This window comes from Rana temporaria, chromosome 10, assembly GCF_905171775.1.
Source record: "Rana temporaria chromosome 10, aRanTem1.1, whole genome shotgun sequence".
Taxonomy (NCBI): Eukaryota; Metazoa; Chordata; class Amphibia; order Anura; family Ranidae; genus Rana; species Rana temporaria.
In genome coordinates this window covers 80416248-80434001 of record NC_053498.1, presented here as the reverse complement: position 1 = coordinate 80434001, position 17754 = coordinate 80416248, and the positions used below count along the sequence as shown (strand labels likewise).

At 43.5% G+C, this 17754-nt stretch overlaps 1 protein-coding gene across 4 annotated transcripts in view; it reads left to right on the top strand.

Moving 5' to 3' along the window:
• LIG1 (DNA ligase 1) overlaps nucleotides 1–17754 on the top strand; it is a 138349-nt gene that overhangs the window by 99852 nt on the left and 20743 nt on the right. For all 4 annotated transcript variants that reach the window (XM_040325569.1, XM_040325568.1, XM_040325567.1 and 1 more), the window contains exons 21-23: nucleotides 344–415; nucleotides 899–1043; nucleotides 1129–1211. In XM_040325569.1, coding sequence (XP_040181503.1) covers nucleotides 344–415; nucleotides 899–1043; nucleotides 1129–1211 — 300 coding nt within the window. The remainder of the gene's footprint in view (nucleotides 1–343; nucleotides 416–898; nucleotides 1044–1128; nucleotides 1212–17754) is intronic.

Genomic DNA, 17754 nt, shown 5'->3' with positions numbered 1-17754 from the left:
CATGTGTCTTCACATTTTGAGGTGATTTATGAAAACTGGAGAGTGCAAAATCTGGTGCAGATAGCCAATCTGCTTCCAACGTCGGCTTGTTCAATTAAGCTTTGACAAAACAAAAAGTGGAAGCTGATTGGTTTCTATGCAGAGCTTCACTAGATTTTGCACTCTCCAGTTTTAGTAAATCAGCCTCTCTGTGTCTACATATGTTGTAGTTTAGATGAGTTTTCTCTCCCACTGCTTTGATATATGCAATAATATCTAAAATATCCGGGCTGCTGTTATAAACAATCTTAAAACCACACTACAAAGATTACTTTCATAAATGTAATGATATATTTTCTTTTAGGATGTGGAAGCTTCAGAAATAAAAGTCCAAGTGTGCGTGTATGCTTTTGACATGTTGTATTTAAATGGAGAGGTAAGTACTTTCTATTAAAATGAATTGTGGTGACATATGGGAGGCAAAAGACTGTGATTATTCCCTTTTGTCCCTTTCTCTACAATTTTTATTTCCCCTTCTCTTTGTTTTAGCGTCATCAGTGGTTTTCTCTGAATTACTCCCTCTAGCCATGCCTTGCCTCATGCCTACTTATTTTTCTGGGAAATTTACTTGTGGTGCCTTTGTGAAAATAGGCTTGGCCCTCATTCACATTGAACGCAGCTTGTAAATTGTGCGACTTCATCTGAAATCACATGATTTCAAAGACGCATTTCAGTGTGACTTCAGGTCCGACTTGACACAAATCGGCAAAAGTAGTGCAGGAACTACTTTTGCGGCTCTGCACCGATTGTAATGTCGGCAATAGGCTGCAAATTGTCATGCCATGTCGTGACAAATCGTTTCAATGTGAACGAGGGCTTAAGGCTGAATACCATTTTAATGTTTGCCATCTGCTTCCAGTCTCTGGTTAGAGAACCATTTTCAAGAAGACGCCAGCTACTAAGAGAGTCTTTTCAGGAGGTGGAAGGAGAATTCACGTTTGCTACATATATGGACACATCAAACACAGATGAAATTTCAGAGTTTCTTGATCAGTCAATTAAAGGTATTGCAGCAAGGCAAACATTGTATTACTTTGCTTCCAAAAACACCTGCAAATATTGATTGCTTTGAATATTTTATTTTATTAGATTCTTGTGAAGGTCTGATGGTAAAAACTCTAGAACAGAATGCCACATATGAAATTGCAAAGCGTTCTCACAACTGGTTAAAGGTAAATTATTTCATTTTAAATCACCTTGGGGTCTGTTTATCAATACTTAAACTGGAACTGTGTGTTAAATCAAAAATGAGATAGTTGGGTCCATATATTTTTGGACACCAGCATACATTTTGGCTCTGTATGCCATCAGAATTAAATCTAAACAAAGCAATCAAGATTAATTTGAAGTGCAGACTTTCAGCTTTAATTCAAGGGGTTGAACATAAATATCAAGTACAAATTTTTTAAACCATTTTTATACACAGTCCTCCCGTTTTTCAGGGGCTCAAATGTAATTGGACAGATGAATATGTTCATAAATAAAATGTTTATTTCTCTTTCGTTCATAGATGGACACAGCCTTCATTGACATTAGGGTTATATCCGCTTCCACTAGGAGAAAATCTCCTGGTAGGAAGAAGCATAACCCCCTAAGGTCAATGAAGGCTGTGTCCGTCTATGAACTCAGAGAAATGGATTTTACGGTGAGTACAAAATCCTTTTTTCTCTTTCGTTCATAGACGGACACAGCCTTCATTGACCTTAGGGGGTTATGCTTCTTCCTACCAGGAGATTTTCTCCTAGTGGAAGCGGATATAACCCTAATGTCAATGAAGGCTGTGTCCGTCTATGAACTCAGAGAAATTGATTTTACGGTGAGTACAAAAATCCTATTTTTTTATGTTTTTTGTTGAGAATCCTTTGCTGGCAATGACTAAATGTCTGAAATCTGGAACCCATGGTCTTTACCAAAGACTGTGTTTTCTTGTTTCTGATGCTTTGCCAGACTCTAACTGCAGCTGTCTTTAGTTGTTTTTTGTGGGTCTTTCTGCCTTTTAGTTTTGCCTTAAGCAAGTGAAATGCATGCTCAATTGGGATGAGATCAAGTGATTGACTTGGCCATTACATAATATTTCACTTATTTTCCTTCAAATGCTCCTGGGTTTCTCTTACATTATGTTTTGGATCCCTGTCAATCTGTACTGTGAGGCGCCATTCAATCAGATTTGCTGAATTTGTCTGAAGCTGGGCTGACGGTATATATCGTAAAAACACTGCATAATTCATCTGGCTGCTTCTATCTTCTTTCACATTATCAATGACCCAGTGCCACTGGAAGCCATGCATGCCCATGCCATCACACTGCCTCCACCATGTTTTACAGATGATGCGTGCTTTGGATCATGAACACCAAGCCTTTGCCACATGTTTTTCTTCCCGTAATTCTGGTACAGATTAATCTTGGTTTCATCCGTACAAAGAATGCTTTTCCAGAACTGGGCTGGGTATTTTAGATTTTTTTTTTTTTTCAAAGTCTAATCTGGCTTTTCTATTCTTCATGCTTATGAATGGTTTGCACCTTGTGGTAAACCCTCTGTATTTGCTCCTGTGAAGTCTTCTCTTGATTGTAGACTTTGCAATGATACGCCCACCTCCTGGAGAGTGTCTTTCACTCCAAATGCAAATATCACACTTAGAATCAACTCCAGACCTTTTACCTGCTTAATTGATGAAGAAATAATGAAGTAGCACATACCTGGTCATGAAACTGCTTTTGAGGTGCAGGGACTTGTTTTTTCCCCCGCACTAGAATCGTATCGCATTGGTTGTTCTCACCTATGCTATCTGATTCCTGTGCGAGTTCACAGTTTGCACTACGATCTGTGAACTAAACTGAGTTTGCATAAGGCAGTGTGAACTGCCTGAGAGAGGAGCGATGCTGGTCCCCTGCATCGCACTAGTGTGAAATCAGGGTAAACGTTCAAAAATTATTTATCTTTGTCTCATTCTTTTACATCCGAGAAATCCAACATTTTAACAGGGGTGTGTAGAACTTTGTATATCCACTGTATGAAAATTGCCATCGTAAAAACTGGGGCAGCAAACTTTGAAAATTAATATTGGTGTCATTCTAAAAATGTTTGGCCATGGCTGCAGATGGCAGTTTAAAGTCTTAACCTGGGAAAATGAGGAGCTGGTTAAGCAAGGCAGGAGTGGAGTTCAGTTATACACTGTAGTCCAGAGTTGAAGAGAGCAGTCAATGGTTACAGCGAGGCTGTCAATTCTGTGAATTGCAGAAATTTTGATTTACCTGTAAATTTTCACTCGACACATAGAACTTCATATTCATGATTACTTGGGTTATGCTACCACCTTCAAATGAATGGACACTGGCCAAAAAAAGTCAAGACTCTGCTTAGGCATAAAACCTTCCAGTTCAGCTAAGCCTCAGTTTTGTAGCATGCAATAAGTAGCAGACAAGAGGGGGGGAACCTCTTTGTCCTGTGATGTACACTCCCAGGAAAAGGATTCAACAGGTACACAAAAAAATCCTAACTTCTCATCACAGGACGCGTAAGAGACTACTTGAGATGTCCTAAAGCACTGAACGTAAGGGGAACATAAACTGGGGAAACCCCACCACAAAGCTGCCTGCAAGCTTTTTCCCTATCCGTCTTTCAGGACAGCCACAACTTGAGAGATAGGCTCCTCCTCTTCCTTAGGAAACACTGCCCAGCCTTTAAAATCTCTCCTCCCCCTGCTAGACCTCAGTTCTTAGTGTTTCCTCCGGTGGGGAGACACTGCTAAGGAACCAGGCAGGGCAGTCAGGGGACTGTGGCCATTATTTTTCCTATGTGGGAGGCAAGGGCTTCCTAAAGGAGATTGGGCGAAAAACTTACCGCCAAAAAACGCACCCCAACCAGGTCGAGCGCGACAGACGGTTTGTGGGGGGGTCCCTATCGTGTCCACAGGACCGCGGCGGGGGAACTCAGCTCCGGGCACCCTGATTACAGGCCGCACATTGTTTTTTTCTTTCAAACAGTGCGGGCCGAGTGGCGGGCGACGTCACTTCCGGTGCGCCTCGGAAAGGATTCCCTGTGACCCGCGACTTCCGGTTCCGGGTCGCGGCGCTGATAAGAGACCCACGCGTCCTGCTGGAGGTGTCGGATATTCGTTGGGACGAGTTAGACACAGCGCAACCACCCCACTATGTCGGTGACCTCTCCGGAACGGGACCCGATTAGGGACGCTACCTCCAGCCAGTCCAAGGTAAGGGTTCCTGGGGAGGGTTTCCCAAAACTTTAGACTGTGTCTTTTTTCCTTCCTCTACTTTCCCTTGGTGGTTGGGGGAGAGGAGGGATAGGCAGCAAGGGCACCTAGCAGTAGTGTCTGTCTAGTGCTTCCCAGAGGGTTGTAACCATGTTGTTGTTTTTAAAAAAAAAAAAAAAAAAAAACTTTTTGTATCTTTGCTTTTTTAAATGTGGGTCCTTTATGTCTTCTATTTTTCAGAAGAGCCTAGAAAAGAGCCAAGAAAAAACAGGAAGGACACATAGTTCTAAGAAGAAATGTGCTTCCTGTAGGGACTCCCTTCCTGATTCTTGGGCAAAAGTTTTGTGCAGAGACTGCATAAACTCTCTAGTTAGGGAAAGGGATGCAGAACAGGAGGATAGTCTAGCTGCTTCAGTTAAGGAACTAGCCTCTACCTTTTCCTCTTTCAAAACCTTGTTTGAAAGGGTGCAACCCCCCCTGGTACCCACACAGGTTACAGCCCACCCTGATGTTCAGGGTCCTGCACCTGCCTCTCCTGATCCTTCAGCGGAAGCAGTTGATTTTGCAGGCCCTTCTCAGGGGCAGCACTCCTTAATGGAGAATGTTGCTTCCGACTCGCAGGCAGAGTCAGGTGAAGAAGACCAGGACAGTGAGTCCAAGAAGTCTTCCAGATACAAGCTATCTCTTGATGAGGTTGAGGAACTGCTAGGTGCCATTTACACGACCCTAGGCATTCACACGGATATTAAACCTCTTAGTCTCCATGACCAGATGTACAAAGGTCTAGGGGAACACAAGGGCAGGGTCTTCCCAGTGCACGAACTTCTGGTTGATACTGTTAAGAAGGAGTGGCAGGACCCTGAAAGAAAGCCTTTCTTTTCTCAATCCCTTAAGAGAAGATTTCCCTTTGCGGAAGATTCCACGTCCGTTTGGAATAAGAACCCTAAGTTAGATGCGGCCTTTTCACAAGTCTCTAAAAAGACTGATTTAGCATTTGAGGATATGGGCAACCTGACGGATGCTATGGATAAGAGAATGGACTCGTTGTTGAAAAAAGCATGGGAGTCCATAATTGGCAATTTAAAACCAGAATTAGCAGTTACAGTAGTGGCCCGTAATTTAGAACACTGGCTCTCAAAGATCCAAGAACATATTGAGGCAGATACGGACAAGGACACTATTTTGGCTTCCTTCCCCACAATTTTAAAAGGGGTAGCCTACATTGCGGATGCCTCAGCAGAATCCGTCCGCATGTCAGCCAGGTCAGCAGCCCTGGCTAATTCTGCCAGAAGAGCTCTCTGGCTCAAGACTTGGTCAGGAGACATTGCGTCCAAGTCTAAGTTATGTGGGATTCCCTTTACAGGAGATCTCCTATTTGGTCCTGACCTGGAGTCAGTCTTAGACCGCACGGCGGATAAGAAAAAATCTTTTCCGTTTAAACGTAAAACTCCACAAAAAGGGAGAGGGTTTCGTCCCCAGAGACAAACAGGGGTCCCGAAACCAGAGACTCAAAAAAGGATCTGGACACCTAGGGGTAGGGGAAGAGGAGCGATTTTTCGCCCACCTGACCAGCCCCCCAAAAAACAATGACTCCCAGATCAGAGTGGGGGGAAGGTTGGGGGCCTTCCTCCCACAATGGGAGTCTTTTTCCCCAAACAGGTACGTATTGGCGATAGTGAGAAGGGGGTATTCCCTAGAGTTCTCATGCCTTCCGCCACAGAGGTACCTGGTCACTCAGCTTCCCAGAGCCAAGGAAAAAGCAGAAGCTCTAGTGGGGGCCTTGAGGGATCTGGAAGTCCAAAATGTTGTTTGCAGAGTCCCAAAAGGAGAGGAGAAAAGAGGGTTTTACTCCCACGTTTTCGTGGTAAAGAAACCCTCTGGCAAGTACAGGTTAATCTTAAACCTGAAACCGCTGAACAAGTCAGTAACATACAAAAGATTCCGTATGGAGTCAATTTTCACGGTAAGGGCCCTCCTACCACAGAATTGCTTTATGGTCTCCCTGGACCTCAGGGACGCGTACCTGCACGTACCCATTGCAGAGGGGTCTCAGGAGTTTCTACGGCTAGCGATAGACTTGGGAACTTCGGTGGTGCACCTACAGTTCCAGGCCTTGCCATTCGGTCTATCCTCCTCACCCCGCGTGTTCACAAAGGTCCTGGCGGAACCAATAGCTTTTCTGCGTCTTCAGGGAGTGGGTATAATAGCGTACCTGGACGACCTGCTTCTTTTTGCAGCCTCTCCGGAACAAGTTTCCAGGGACCTGGAACTAACCAAAAAGACCCTTATGGACCTAGGTTGGCTGTTAAACCTGGAAAAATCCAGTCTAATACCATCGCAGCGCATTCCTTATTTAGGGTACACCCTGGACTCCACCCTGCTAAGGGTCTTCCTTCCATTAGAGAAGGCTCTAAAGTTAGAAAAGTCAGTATCTGCCCTCCAGGGCAGCCATCAGGTTTCAATCAGATTCCTGATGTCAACACTAGGACTGTTAACTTCCACTCTACCGGCAGTCCAGTGGGCAGGGATTCACTTTCGAGCCCTGCAGGCCTTTGTACTCAGAATCTGGGACCACAGCTCAGAACACCTAGACGTCCTGGTACAGGTCCCAAGTCAGGTAAAGAGATCCCTCTGGTGGTGGAGAAAGATCACCAATCTGTCGCAGGGTCGTCTATGGCATATCCGGTCTCCACTGATTGTCACCACAGACGCCAGCGGCAGAGGTTGGGGGGCTCACCTGGGGGTACTTCCAGCACAGGGTGTTTGGGAAGTGGCAGAGCTGAAACATTCCTCCAACTGGAAGGAGCTGAGGGCGATCGGTTTAGCTCTCATCTTCTTTCAGGAGAGACTTGGAGGACACCACGTCCAGGTGAGGTCAGACAATGCGTCGGCCGTGGCCTATGTAAACAAGCAGGGTGGCACCAGGTGTGTAGCCCTGTCGGCCATAACAACAAGAATCTTTCGCTGGGCCGAAACAAACACCCTGTCCTTATCAGCAGTTTTTCTAAGGGGGATAGAAAACAGTACAGCGGATTTCCTCAGTCGAAGTCAACTGAGGGAAGACGAGTGGTCCCTCAATCAGGAGGTCTTCCATCTTTTGGTCAAGAGATGGGGGTCTCCGGAGATAGATCTCTTCGCATCCAGGGAGAACGCAAAAACACATTGGTTTTTCTCTCGGGGCAGGGGAGAGGGAGCAAGAGGGATAGATGCCCTATCCCAGAGCTGGCGATTCGGGATTTGTTACGCCTTCCCACCCCCAGCTCTTCTACCACTGGTCCTGAGAAAATTTCAGCTGGAGAACACCTCACTTATCCTTGTGGCACCCCACTGGCCCAAGAGGGCTTGGTTTTCGGTTCTCAAGCAACTGACCACAGAACCCCCTCTTTTTCTTCCTCTTCGAGAGGATCTCCTCTCGCAGGGTCCAGTTCTGTGCCCTCAGGTACACAGGTGGAACCTTGCGGCGTGGTTACTGAGGAGTCCTTGCTGAGGTCCAGAGGTTTTTCGGACAAACTGACTGCCACCCTTCTTAACAGTAGGAAGAAGGAGACACGTTCTATTTATAGAAAAGTTTGGCTTCATTTTAATACTTGGTGCCAGGAATTTTCCTTTCCAACACAAAGCCACAAGTCCGTTCTGGAGTTTCTCCAGTGCGGAGCGGATAAAGGCTTGTCAGTGAGTACCCTTAAAGGCCAGGTCTCAGCCCTCAGTGTGTTTCTAGAGAGCCCTCTAGCATCCAATCCTTGGGTCATCAGGTTCTTTAGGGCTTTGTCCAGACAGAAACCTACCCAGGGACCTCCCTTCCCCAAGTGGGATCTATCACTAGTTTTACAGGTGCTAACAGGGTTGCCCTTTGAACCCTTAGACAAGTGTTCGTTAAAGGATCTAACATTTAAAACAGTCTTTTTAGTTGCAGTGACTACTGCCAGGAGGGTCAGTGAATTGGAAGCCCTGTCCATTCGTCCTCCTTTTTGTGTAATTTTTCCGGATCGAGTTGTTTTTAAAACCGATCCGGCCTTCCTTCCGAAAGTGGCTTCCAAGTTCCATAGAAGCCAGGAGGTTGTGTTACCTTCATTTTGTTCCAATCCCTCTGGTGAAAGGGAATTTAAGTTTAGTACACTAGATGTTAGGAGATGTATCCTACAGTACTTGGAGCTGACTCGAGCTTTTAGGAAGTCAGACTCTTTGTTCGTTTTGTTTTCTGGGACCAGAAAGGGACAGAAAGCGTCTCGGCGCACAATTGCTAGGTGGCTTAGACTAGTTATTGGGCAGGCTTACTCCTTGACTGGTAGGGAAGTCCCTACAGGAATAAAGGCACACTCTACCCGAGCGGTGGCTACTTCTCAGGCTGAAAGGGCTGGAGCGACGCCAGATCAAATATGCAAAGCCGCAACTTGGTCCAGCTACGCCACTTTCATCAAGCATTACAGAGTAGACTTGGTGTCAGCAGGTGAACAAGCCTTTGGGAGAAAAGTCTTGCAAGCCGTGGTCCCACCCTAAATTGTAAGTACTCGATTATCCTCTCAAGTTGTGGCTGTCCTGAAAGACGGATAGGGAAAAATGGAGTTACACTTACCGGTAACGTCCTTTCCAGTAGTCTTTCAGGACAGCCCTAGTTACCCTCCCGAAAAGTAGGAAGAAGGGGTTTCTAATCCAGGAACATAGTATGATATTGATGTGTTAACTATGGATTACTAACATGTTCTTGTGTCTCCCCAGCGGACCGGAGTGCTCGTATAAAAACTGAGGTCTAGCAGGGGGAGGAGAGATTTTAAAGGCTGGGCAGTGTTTCCTAAGGAAGAGGAGGAGCCTATCTCTCAAGTTGTGGCTGTCCTGAAAGACTACTGGAAAGGACGTTACCGGTAAGTGTAACTCCATTTTTTTTTTTTTTTTTTTTTTTTTTTTTTTGCCTAAAACTGGTTTCCGTGGCGGCATATACGTCAACCTTGTAGAACTTGGTAAGCATGTCAAGAGAAGACTAGGTAGCAGCTTTACAAACTTTAACAGAAACTTGATGCTTTATCGCCCAGAAAGCACTGACACTCTTGGTAGAATAGTCCTTGACTGGGAAAGGATGAACCATATACCAATACCACAGGCCTGAGAAATAAGCTGATGAATTCATCTAGAAGTAATGCATTGAAATGCAGCCTGATCCTTTTGGGGACCTTCAGATAAAGCAAATGGATTTTCTCTGCCCTTGCATTAGTTTCTGCTGGGTTAGGCTGCACAAAAAATGCACAATGCAGCTGATGACACCACAAATAGGGTGGAGCACCCAGGTGCCAGTCCTCTTAGGAACGGTCCCGCTTTTACATCTAGCAAGAGCAGATCGGCTTTTTACAAATGCTGTGGGACTACAGGTCACAGCAAGTCTTTTACAGGGGCTTACAGAGGTTACAGTGTGTGTGGTGCTGAGTGAGTCGGTGGCAAACACAGGTGGGTGACATTATTGGGGTAACACACTGGTGCATTTTTGTGCAGTGCCCTCTCAACTGTGGTTTTTGCTAGAGCAGACCCTATTGTAAATGCCAGAAGGCCATGTCTCACCAGTGGCAGAGAGGTGGGGTTTTAGGGGAGAAATTTTCAACTGCAATCAATGGTGTACAACACCAACTTTGTGGAATACTTTCTGGCTTGGACTGTCCTGCCCGCAAGCGAAAATTATCTTTCTCACTTCTACCATCCTCCTTAACTGAGAAGGAAACCCGTAGAGGACGAATTATTATTTATTTATTTTTTTTAACTGGTATGCAGAATATTCCTCATGTGCAAAAATGTGAGGTTATATCTCGGACCCAGAAAGCCTTTGTGGTTTCCTCGCACGAATGGTGTGGATCAATTTAACAATTTTGCTTTTTGAGTCCTTTGCTCCAAAGGTTAAAGGATTTGGGACATGGCGTCCCTCACAACATCCTTAATCCTATCCGGTTTAACCTCATTTTAAAGGATGTTTTTTATGTGGATTGGGCTCACCCTGACGAGCCTTTTCATTCTGGTAAAAATGTTTGCTCAGAAATATCCATTTGAAAGTGCGTTCATGAAATGGAGAATGCCTTTGGTGGACCTGGTGGTTTCCTATCTCTAAATAAGATGTTCACAGTCCCAGTGTTTAAGGATGCTTTGGACAAACACCTGGGGGACTTCTTTTTTTTTTTTTTATTGAAATGAGCAAGGTTTTTGAGGATTATAGGAACATGAGAGAAAGTAATAGAACATCACGCTGCACTGAACAGTAACGAAGAGGTGTACAAATACAGATTAACCTGAAACAAATACAGGGCTGTGCACACAAAGGAGAATGCAGACAGTTACAATCTTGAGTACATACAATAAGTTCAGCTTTTTTGGCATTAAGGCATATAGCTAATGAATATGACTAATGAATAGTCAGTGGTTGTGAACGCATATAAAGATATTGCTTTGGCCGTAGTAGCGCTACCAGGTGCTTGGAGAGAAAAAACAAAAGGTAGGGCATGGGGAGCAATAATATCTACCTACCAAGAAGTGACTTATAATTCCTACTACACCATGGCCAGATCACGGGCTCATTCACAGGTGGCTGCTTGCCCTAACCTCTATCCCAGACATTATTATAATTGACAGGGCACCCCCTGTGAGTATTTAAGCTTCTTGTATAGGAGTGCGACACTGATTTCTGTAACCCATGACTAGAATGTGGGAGAAAAGGCCTGTGTCCCACTTCTAGCAGTTAATTTCCTAGTGCTGAAAAGGGTTTCCTGTAAAAATATTGTCAGGTTCTTGTCAGGGTCTGAGTAGAGTCCAAAAATACAATGTTTGAAGTTCAGCGTCCATTTGATCGTGTAAAAAGTTAACCACTTTGGTCCAGTAGCCGAGAATCACAGGACAGGCCCACAATAAAAAGCAGTAGAGTATCTAGGGCACTGGGAATTATGAGGGAGGCAGCATCTACACCTACAGATAGGGACTGTGCAAGATATACAGGTGTGTAAGTCTACCAGATAGTTTAAGACACCAATTTACAGGTGTTAAAGGCCACATCCCACACTCTGTCCTCCAGGCCCCCCCCACATCCACCCCCAATGTGTTAATTGCTATGCTACCTTGGTGTTTTTTTGGAATTAGTGCTACAAAGTACAGTGTCTTCAAAAAGTATTCATACCCCTTGACATTTTTTAATTTTTGCCATGTTACAACCAAAAACAAAGTGGCACATAATTGTGAAGTGGAAAGAAAATGCTAAATGGTTTTCATATTTTTCTTTTTTTTTTTACAAATATCTGAAAAGGGTGGAAAATTTCAAAGGGTATGGATATTTTTTTCAAGGCTTTGTACCTCATGTATGTAAATAGTCTAACCCTGGATATGTTTTAGGCAACTGGGCTCAAAGAGCATGGCAGGGGTGAAAGTAGCGAAATAAAATAAAGTTAGGAGGAGTAAATACTACCTTCTAAGCTCCTGAAATGTTTTAACAGGAGTACTAGTCGGCACATGATGTATTTTTTAATTACACCCCTAGATGACCACACGCCAATGTCGTGTAGCGACAGTGATTCGGATAGCAGATTGTTATACCAAAGGGGTCTAGGAGTGTAAAAGGCAGGGGTATTCATTGTACAAGCCTTCAGTTCCCACATTTTTTGATGGTGATAAACCACACTTTCTCAGTCATACATTTTTTTGTGAGCCTACAGAGATCTGTAGAGGATGAGAGGCATAGTGGGTTACGTGTGGACACACCAAGATGAGGTATCCTTGTCTAAATGGTAAAAATCACAAAGCTGTTCTGCCAGATAATGAGTTGAGTAGGGCAGTTCTACCCAAGGTTGTAGGGTTCTTGAGGGCATGTTAAGGTAACTTGTGTGGACTAAAATCCCAATATATGAGACTATCTCTTGTTGCCTCTATATTCTATTATTATAGGATACTGGAGATTATCCCCAGTTTTTATTCCAATGTTTTTTTTATCTTATGTCGACTATTGCCTCAAACACTATTAAGGATGGAATCCATTGTCTTGAAAAATTTGGACACGTGTGTGTGTGTGTATATATATTGTATGTATGTGCCTGAGGATTTATAGCATTATGGGCAGTAAGATCATCTTATTGATATTTATTCTGCCCATAACCCTAAGGGGAGGAGGGGCCCATTTTTGCGGTTTCTTTTCAGTGTTGCATATAGTGGTTCTGTGTTGAGGGACACATAAATCCACCTGCATACGGGTAATATGCATTCCTTAGTATTGAATTGAGCTGACCCTGGCTAAAGGAAGAGATGCTTGTTCGGCAGAGGGAACATAATGGTCTATCGGGAGTATCTGGGGTTTTATCCCAATTGGCTCTAAAGTCTTGGTTGTTCACCAAAATGTTCTATATGATGGTGCACCGAATGGCCTCTGGAGGCCTAATAAAAAGCCGTTTTTCTCCATGGTGGGGGCAGCCTTGCAACTGGCAGTCCTCAGCTTTAGGAGTGTGCCAAAACCTTAAAGTTTTGGCCTGCTGCATTAGGAGCAAGACCCTGCTTGTGTGGGGGATACTGATCCAAGTACAGGCAAACCCCACTTTTAAGTACACCATGGGGTTTATTTACTAAAGCTGAAATGCGCAAAATCGGGCTCACTTCTGCATAGAAACCAATGAGCTTCTAACCCCAGCTTGTTCAATTAAGCTTTGGCAATAAAACCTGGAAGCTCATTGGCTTCTATGCAGAAGTGAGCCTGATTTTGTGCTTTCCAGCTTTAGTAAATAAATCCCATTGTGTACTCAAAAGTGGGGTATGCCTGTAGATATTTGGAAGATTTCCCACCTGCCCTTCACTTTTTATGGATGCCTTAAAGGACTTAATTTAAAAACGTTCTCATCTGAGGCTCTTGTGGCATGCATGGGATCTTATGGCTGAAGTGTTGGTTAGCGCAGTTACTCTGTAAGAAGCATGTTGAATGCTTGACTTTTCAAGGGAATAGTTTGGGCTTGTGCTGGATGATTGCATCCATAAGGTGACACTGGTTATACCAACCTCAAGCCTCTGGCTTAAAGCTAAAGTTCCATTTTCACTTGGTAAGTAGACCCGGACTCCTAAAGTCCCTGTGAGTGGTGTTCGCTAAAGACAAATGCCTTGCTCTGAGAACTCGGAAGGAGTTACTCTAAACCATGACATATCCCTCAATTGGACTTTGCATGATGGTTCTGCAAAAGATGGTAGCCTCTCTGGATGCGGTTCCTTTCCACCAGTTTCATTGAAGACTCCTACATTGGAATGTCTTGTCGACATAGGACAGGAGGGTGCCGTTGTTGGACTTTCCGATGCAGTTACATCCCAGAACAAGGCTGTCCCTGGACTGGTGGATCTCTTCAGGGATGCTGGAGATTGCATAATCATTTCTCTCTCTGTCCTGGAAGGTCCTGATGACAGACACCAGCCTGGTGGGCAGAGGTGGAGTTCTGGACAACCTCTCGGTTCAGAGACTTGGTCACCGCAGGAGAGGCAATTGCCCATTAATTTCAGGGTAATTTGCTTTGGCATGCTGCATTGTTTGATGCATCCTGAATAGCCTCTCTGTAAGAGTTCAGTCAGACAATGCCACAGTGGCAGTGTACATAAATCATCAGGAAGGCACCAGAGTCGGGGTGCTCGGAAGTGGATTGTACCTTGTCTTCGGCAGAGTTGCATGTTCACCATCCAGATATGGAATCGTGAACATGTCGCCGGTTGAACCATGGAACCTTCCAGAACGACCAGACCTTCCATGTCGCTGGTTTTAACGTCATGGCTGTTGAAGACAAGGGAGTCTCTGATTCAGTCTTTCCTACACTTTTTTAAAGGCTAGGAAGGCAACTTCTTAGATGATTTACCACAGGACTTTTATTTTGCCTTGTATGAAGCTCAGGGACTTTCTCCTCGACTGTATGTTGTGGGTCACATCTTGGCTTTTCTCCAATCTGGAGTTGATCAGGGTTTGGCCTTAAGCATGATCTAAGGTCAGATTTTGGCCTTAGTGGTCCTGTTTTTAAAGAACAGTTGCTTTACATTCTTTGGTGTTTTCCTTTGTGCAAGGGGTCTAATGTATTCCTCTGCTCAAGACTCATTTGTCTCCTTTAAACCTCAACTGGGTGCTTTTTATGCAAAAAACAACAAGGATATGGACAGCCGCACTCCAGTAACTTGAAAAAGACGTGCCCTTTATTGGGTACAGGAAAAAATACACTACAGGTATCAGCACACAGTGGGATAAACAGGTGACGCGTTTCGCATTGAGTGTCCATATCCTTGTTGTTTTTTGCACATCTTGTGCATTGCCAGCACCCATCTGCTTCTGAGTGGACATCAATTACCCTAGTGAGCTCACCTGGAGCGGCAGCTTTCTTACCTGTTTGTCGTGTTTTGGGTGCTTTTTATATTACAGAAATCTTCTTTTGAATCTATTTGGGATATTTGCTTATTCCTTCTGAAACAGAAGGTTATCTGTCTGGTGGCTGTTACTTCAGTTTGTTGCGCCTCAGAATTGGCTGCTTTTTCCTTTTTTAAAGGGGTTGTAAAGGTACAATTTTTATGATTTTTTTTTTCCTAAATGGCTTCCTTTACCTTTTAGCGCAGTCCTCCTTTACTTACCTCATCCTTCGATTTTGCTTTTAAATGTCCTTTATTTCTTCTGAAAAATCCTCACTTCCTTTTCTTCTGCCTGTAACTCCACACAGTAATGCAAGGCTTTCTCCCTGGTGTGGAGTGTCGTGCTCGCCCCCTCCCTTGGACTACAGGAGAGTCAGGACGCCCACTAACTAAAGAAAAATCACAACAAACGCGCTTTTAAAGAAACCAAAAAACCTGTTGACACCCTGGGCAAGATCACAGAAGAAGCTCCACTCAGAACTCTTCAAAACTACATTATGGAACAAAATAAAAACAATTGAACAACGGCAACAGAAAAAATAAACTCCATCAGCTCTACTACAGACAGCAGACATAGTAGCTCCGAAGGCAGAACGCTCATTCAGAAAAACTCCAATTGGTTTAACGACGAGCTCACGTTGTTGAAGCAAGAACGCAGAAGAGCGGAAGCAGCCTGGAGAAGAAGCTCAACAGAGGAAAACCACACAACCTACAAACTAATCGCCAAGAAATATAAATAATTTTTTAAAGCAAAAAAATATATATTTTTCTAATATCCTCTCAAAAGCCCTGAACCGCCCCCGCAAACTCTTTAATTTAGTCGCTCAGTCCATGAACCCAGCCTGCCTAGAGGCTCAGAATTTTGAATCACAAGAGTTTTGCAATGAATTATCGATTTATTTCATTAACAAAATTGAAAAAATCTGTGAAATTATTCAGCAAAAGAGAACCTCCACCGACTCCCCTGTAAATCAAAAAGGTAATATTCACACATATGCCACAATCAACCAAATTCACATTAAACCCTATCTCCATCGACACCACCAAAAATATCATCGGTACTCTGCGAGACAGCACAGCGCCTACTGATATCATCCCCACTAAACTATTGAAAGAATGTGCCGATATTGTGGCACCGGCTATCACGCACCTCCTAAACCAATCATTCAAGGAAGGCATGGTGCCGACCCTGCTGAAACGAGGTATAATCAAACCAATTCTAAAAAAAACTACCCTTCACCCCAAAGACCCAAACCATCGTCGACCCATAACAGGCCTAAACATTTTCTCCAAGGTAATGGAGAAAGTAGTTGTACAACAGCTACAACATCATTGAGACACCTACAAACTACTGGATCCACTTCAATTGGGTTTCCGCCCTGGTCACGGGACAGAAACAGCGCTTCTCAAAATATGGGATGACGCTCTTGAACCCACAGACAGAGAATCTTGTCTTCTAGTACTGTTGGACCTAAGCGCAGCTTTTGATACAGTAGACAAATCTCAAATGGTGAAACTAGGTCCTTTTCACTTCTGAAAAACGCACAGTGTCATGCGGAGTCCCTCAGGGATCCCCCTTGTCGCCCGTACTATTCAATATCTATCTCCGCCCTCTCCTCGAAATCCTCAGTAACCAGAAGTTACTCTACCATTCCTACGCGGATGATACCCAACTCCTTCTTTCGCATCAGCAACAAAAAGGATCATTATCTTGGACTAGAGAAATGCCTTACTTTGATAGAAAATTGGATGACGGAGAGTTACCTTAAACTCAATGGCTCAAAAACGGAACTTCTGTTCCACGCCAACCGTAAGAGACTTCCCACAACATGGACACCCCCACCCATTCTGGGACAAACCATCGTCCCAAGCACCAAAGTCAAAAGTCTTGGCGTCACTTTTGACTCCAACATGACAATGGATGCACAAATAAGTTCAGTAGTCAGCGGATCCCACCATCTGCTGCGCATGCTACATAGACTCATTCCCTTTATCCCAAAAGAGGACACTGCAGTCGTGGTGGGAACGTTGATCAACTCCAGACTCGACTATGCAAACGCCCTTTACATCGGACTCCCAAAGTACCAAATCGCTCGTCTACAAGTCGTTCAAAATACGGCGGCACGACTTGTGACTGGAAAAAAACCCTGGGAATCAATCTCACCTTCCCTGAGATCCCTTCACTGGTTGCCAGTAAAAGACAGAATTACGTTTTAAGACACTTTGTCTGACGCAGTGCCCCCCAATATCTATGTGAAAAATGTAAAATGTCACAATCCCAATCACGTTCTCCGCTCAATTTACCAAAAACTATTCCAGATACCCAAGGCCAGGTACAAGTCCAAAGGAGAACGAAGATTTGCAATCCAAGGACCTAGACTGTGGAACGCTCTACCAACCAGCATCCGAACGGAAGTGAATCACTGGCCTTCAGGAAAAAACTCAAAACCCATCTATTCTGAAGGCTAAATAGAGTAGGGAATGGATACGAGTGTTGCTGGCGCAAATGTAAAACCAAAATTATTCTATAATAGTGGGTGTGCTGCAATCAGAAAAAAAGGTGCAAGACACTCAATGGTGTCTCGTCCAAAAATGAAAATGAGTGTGGTATATGGATTGCGCTACCCTGGTGGTTAATCTATATCCACCTACTTCTGGGCAATATTTGTAATTGTTGGCCCCAATACATATCACCTCTGTTGACAATACACCGAATATATATATATATATATATATATATATATATATATATATATATATAAATATACCAATTTTCATTTATCATTTTTGGTTGGCACGAATTTCTATATTTTTAATATATATATATATATATATATATATATATATATATATATATATATATATATATATATATATATATATATATATATATATATATATATATATATATATATATAGAAATTCGTGCCAACCAAAAATGATAAATGAAAATTGGTGTGTATATATATATATATACACACACATACATATACATACATATATATACACACATACGTGTGTGTGTGTGTGTATAAATGTGTACCAAGTGCTTATATACAAATATTCTTCTCAGAAAAAAATGCAAAAAAACATGTATTAAATAGTGCTCTTATAAAACGTGCATTCCCCTATATCG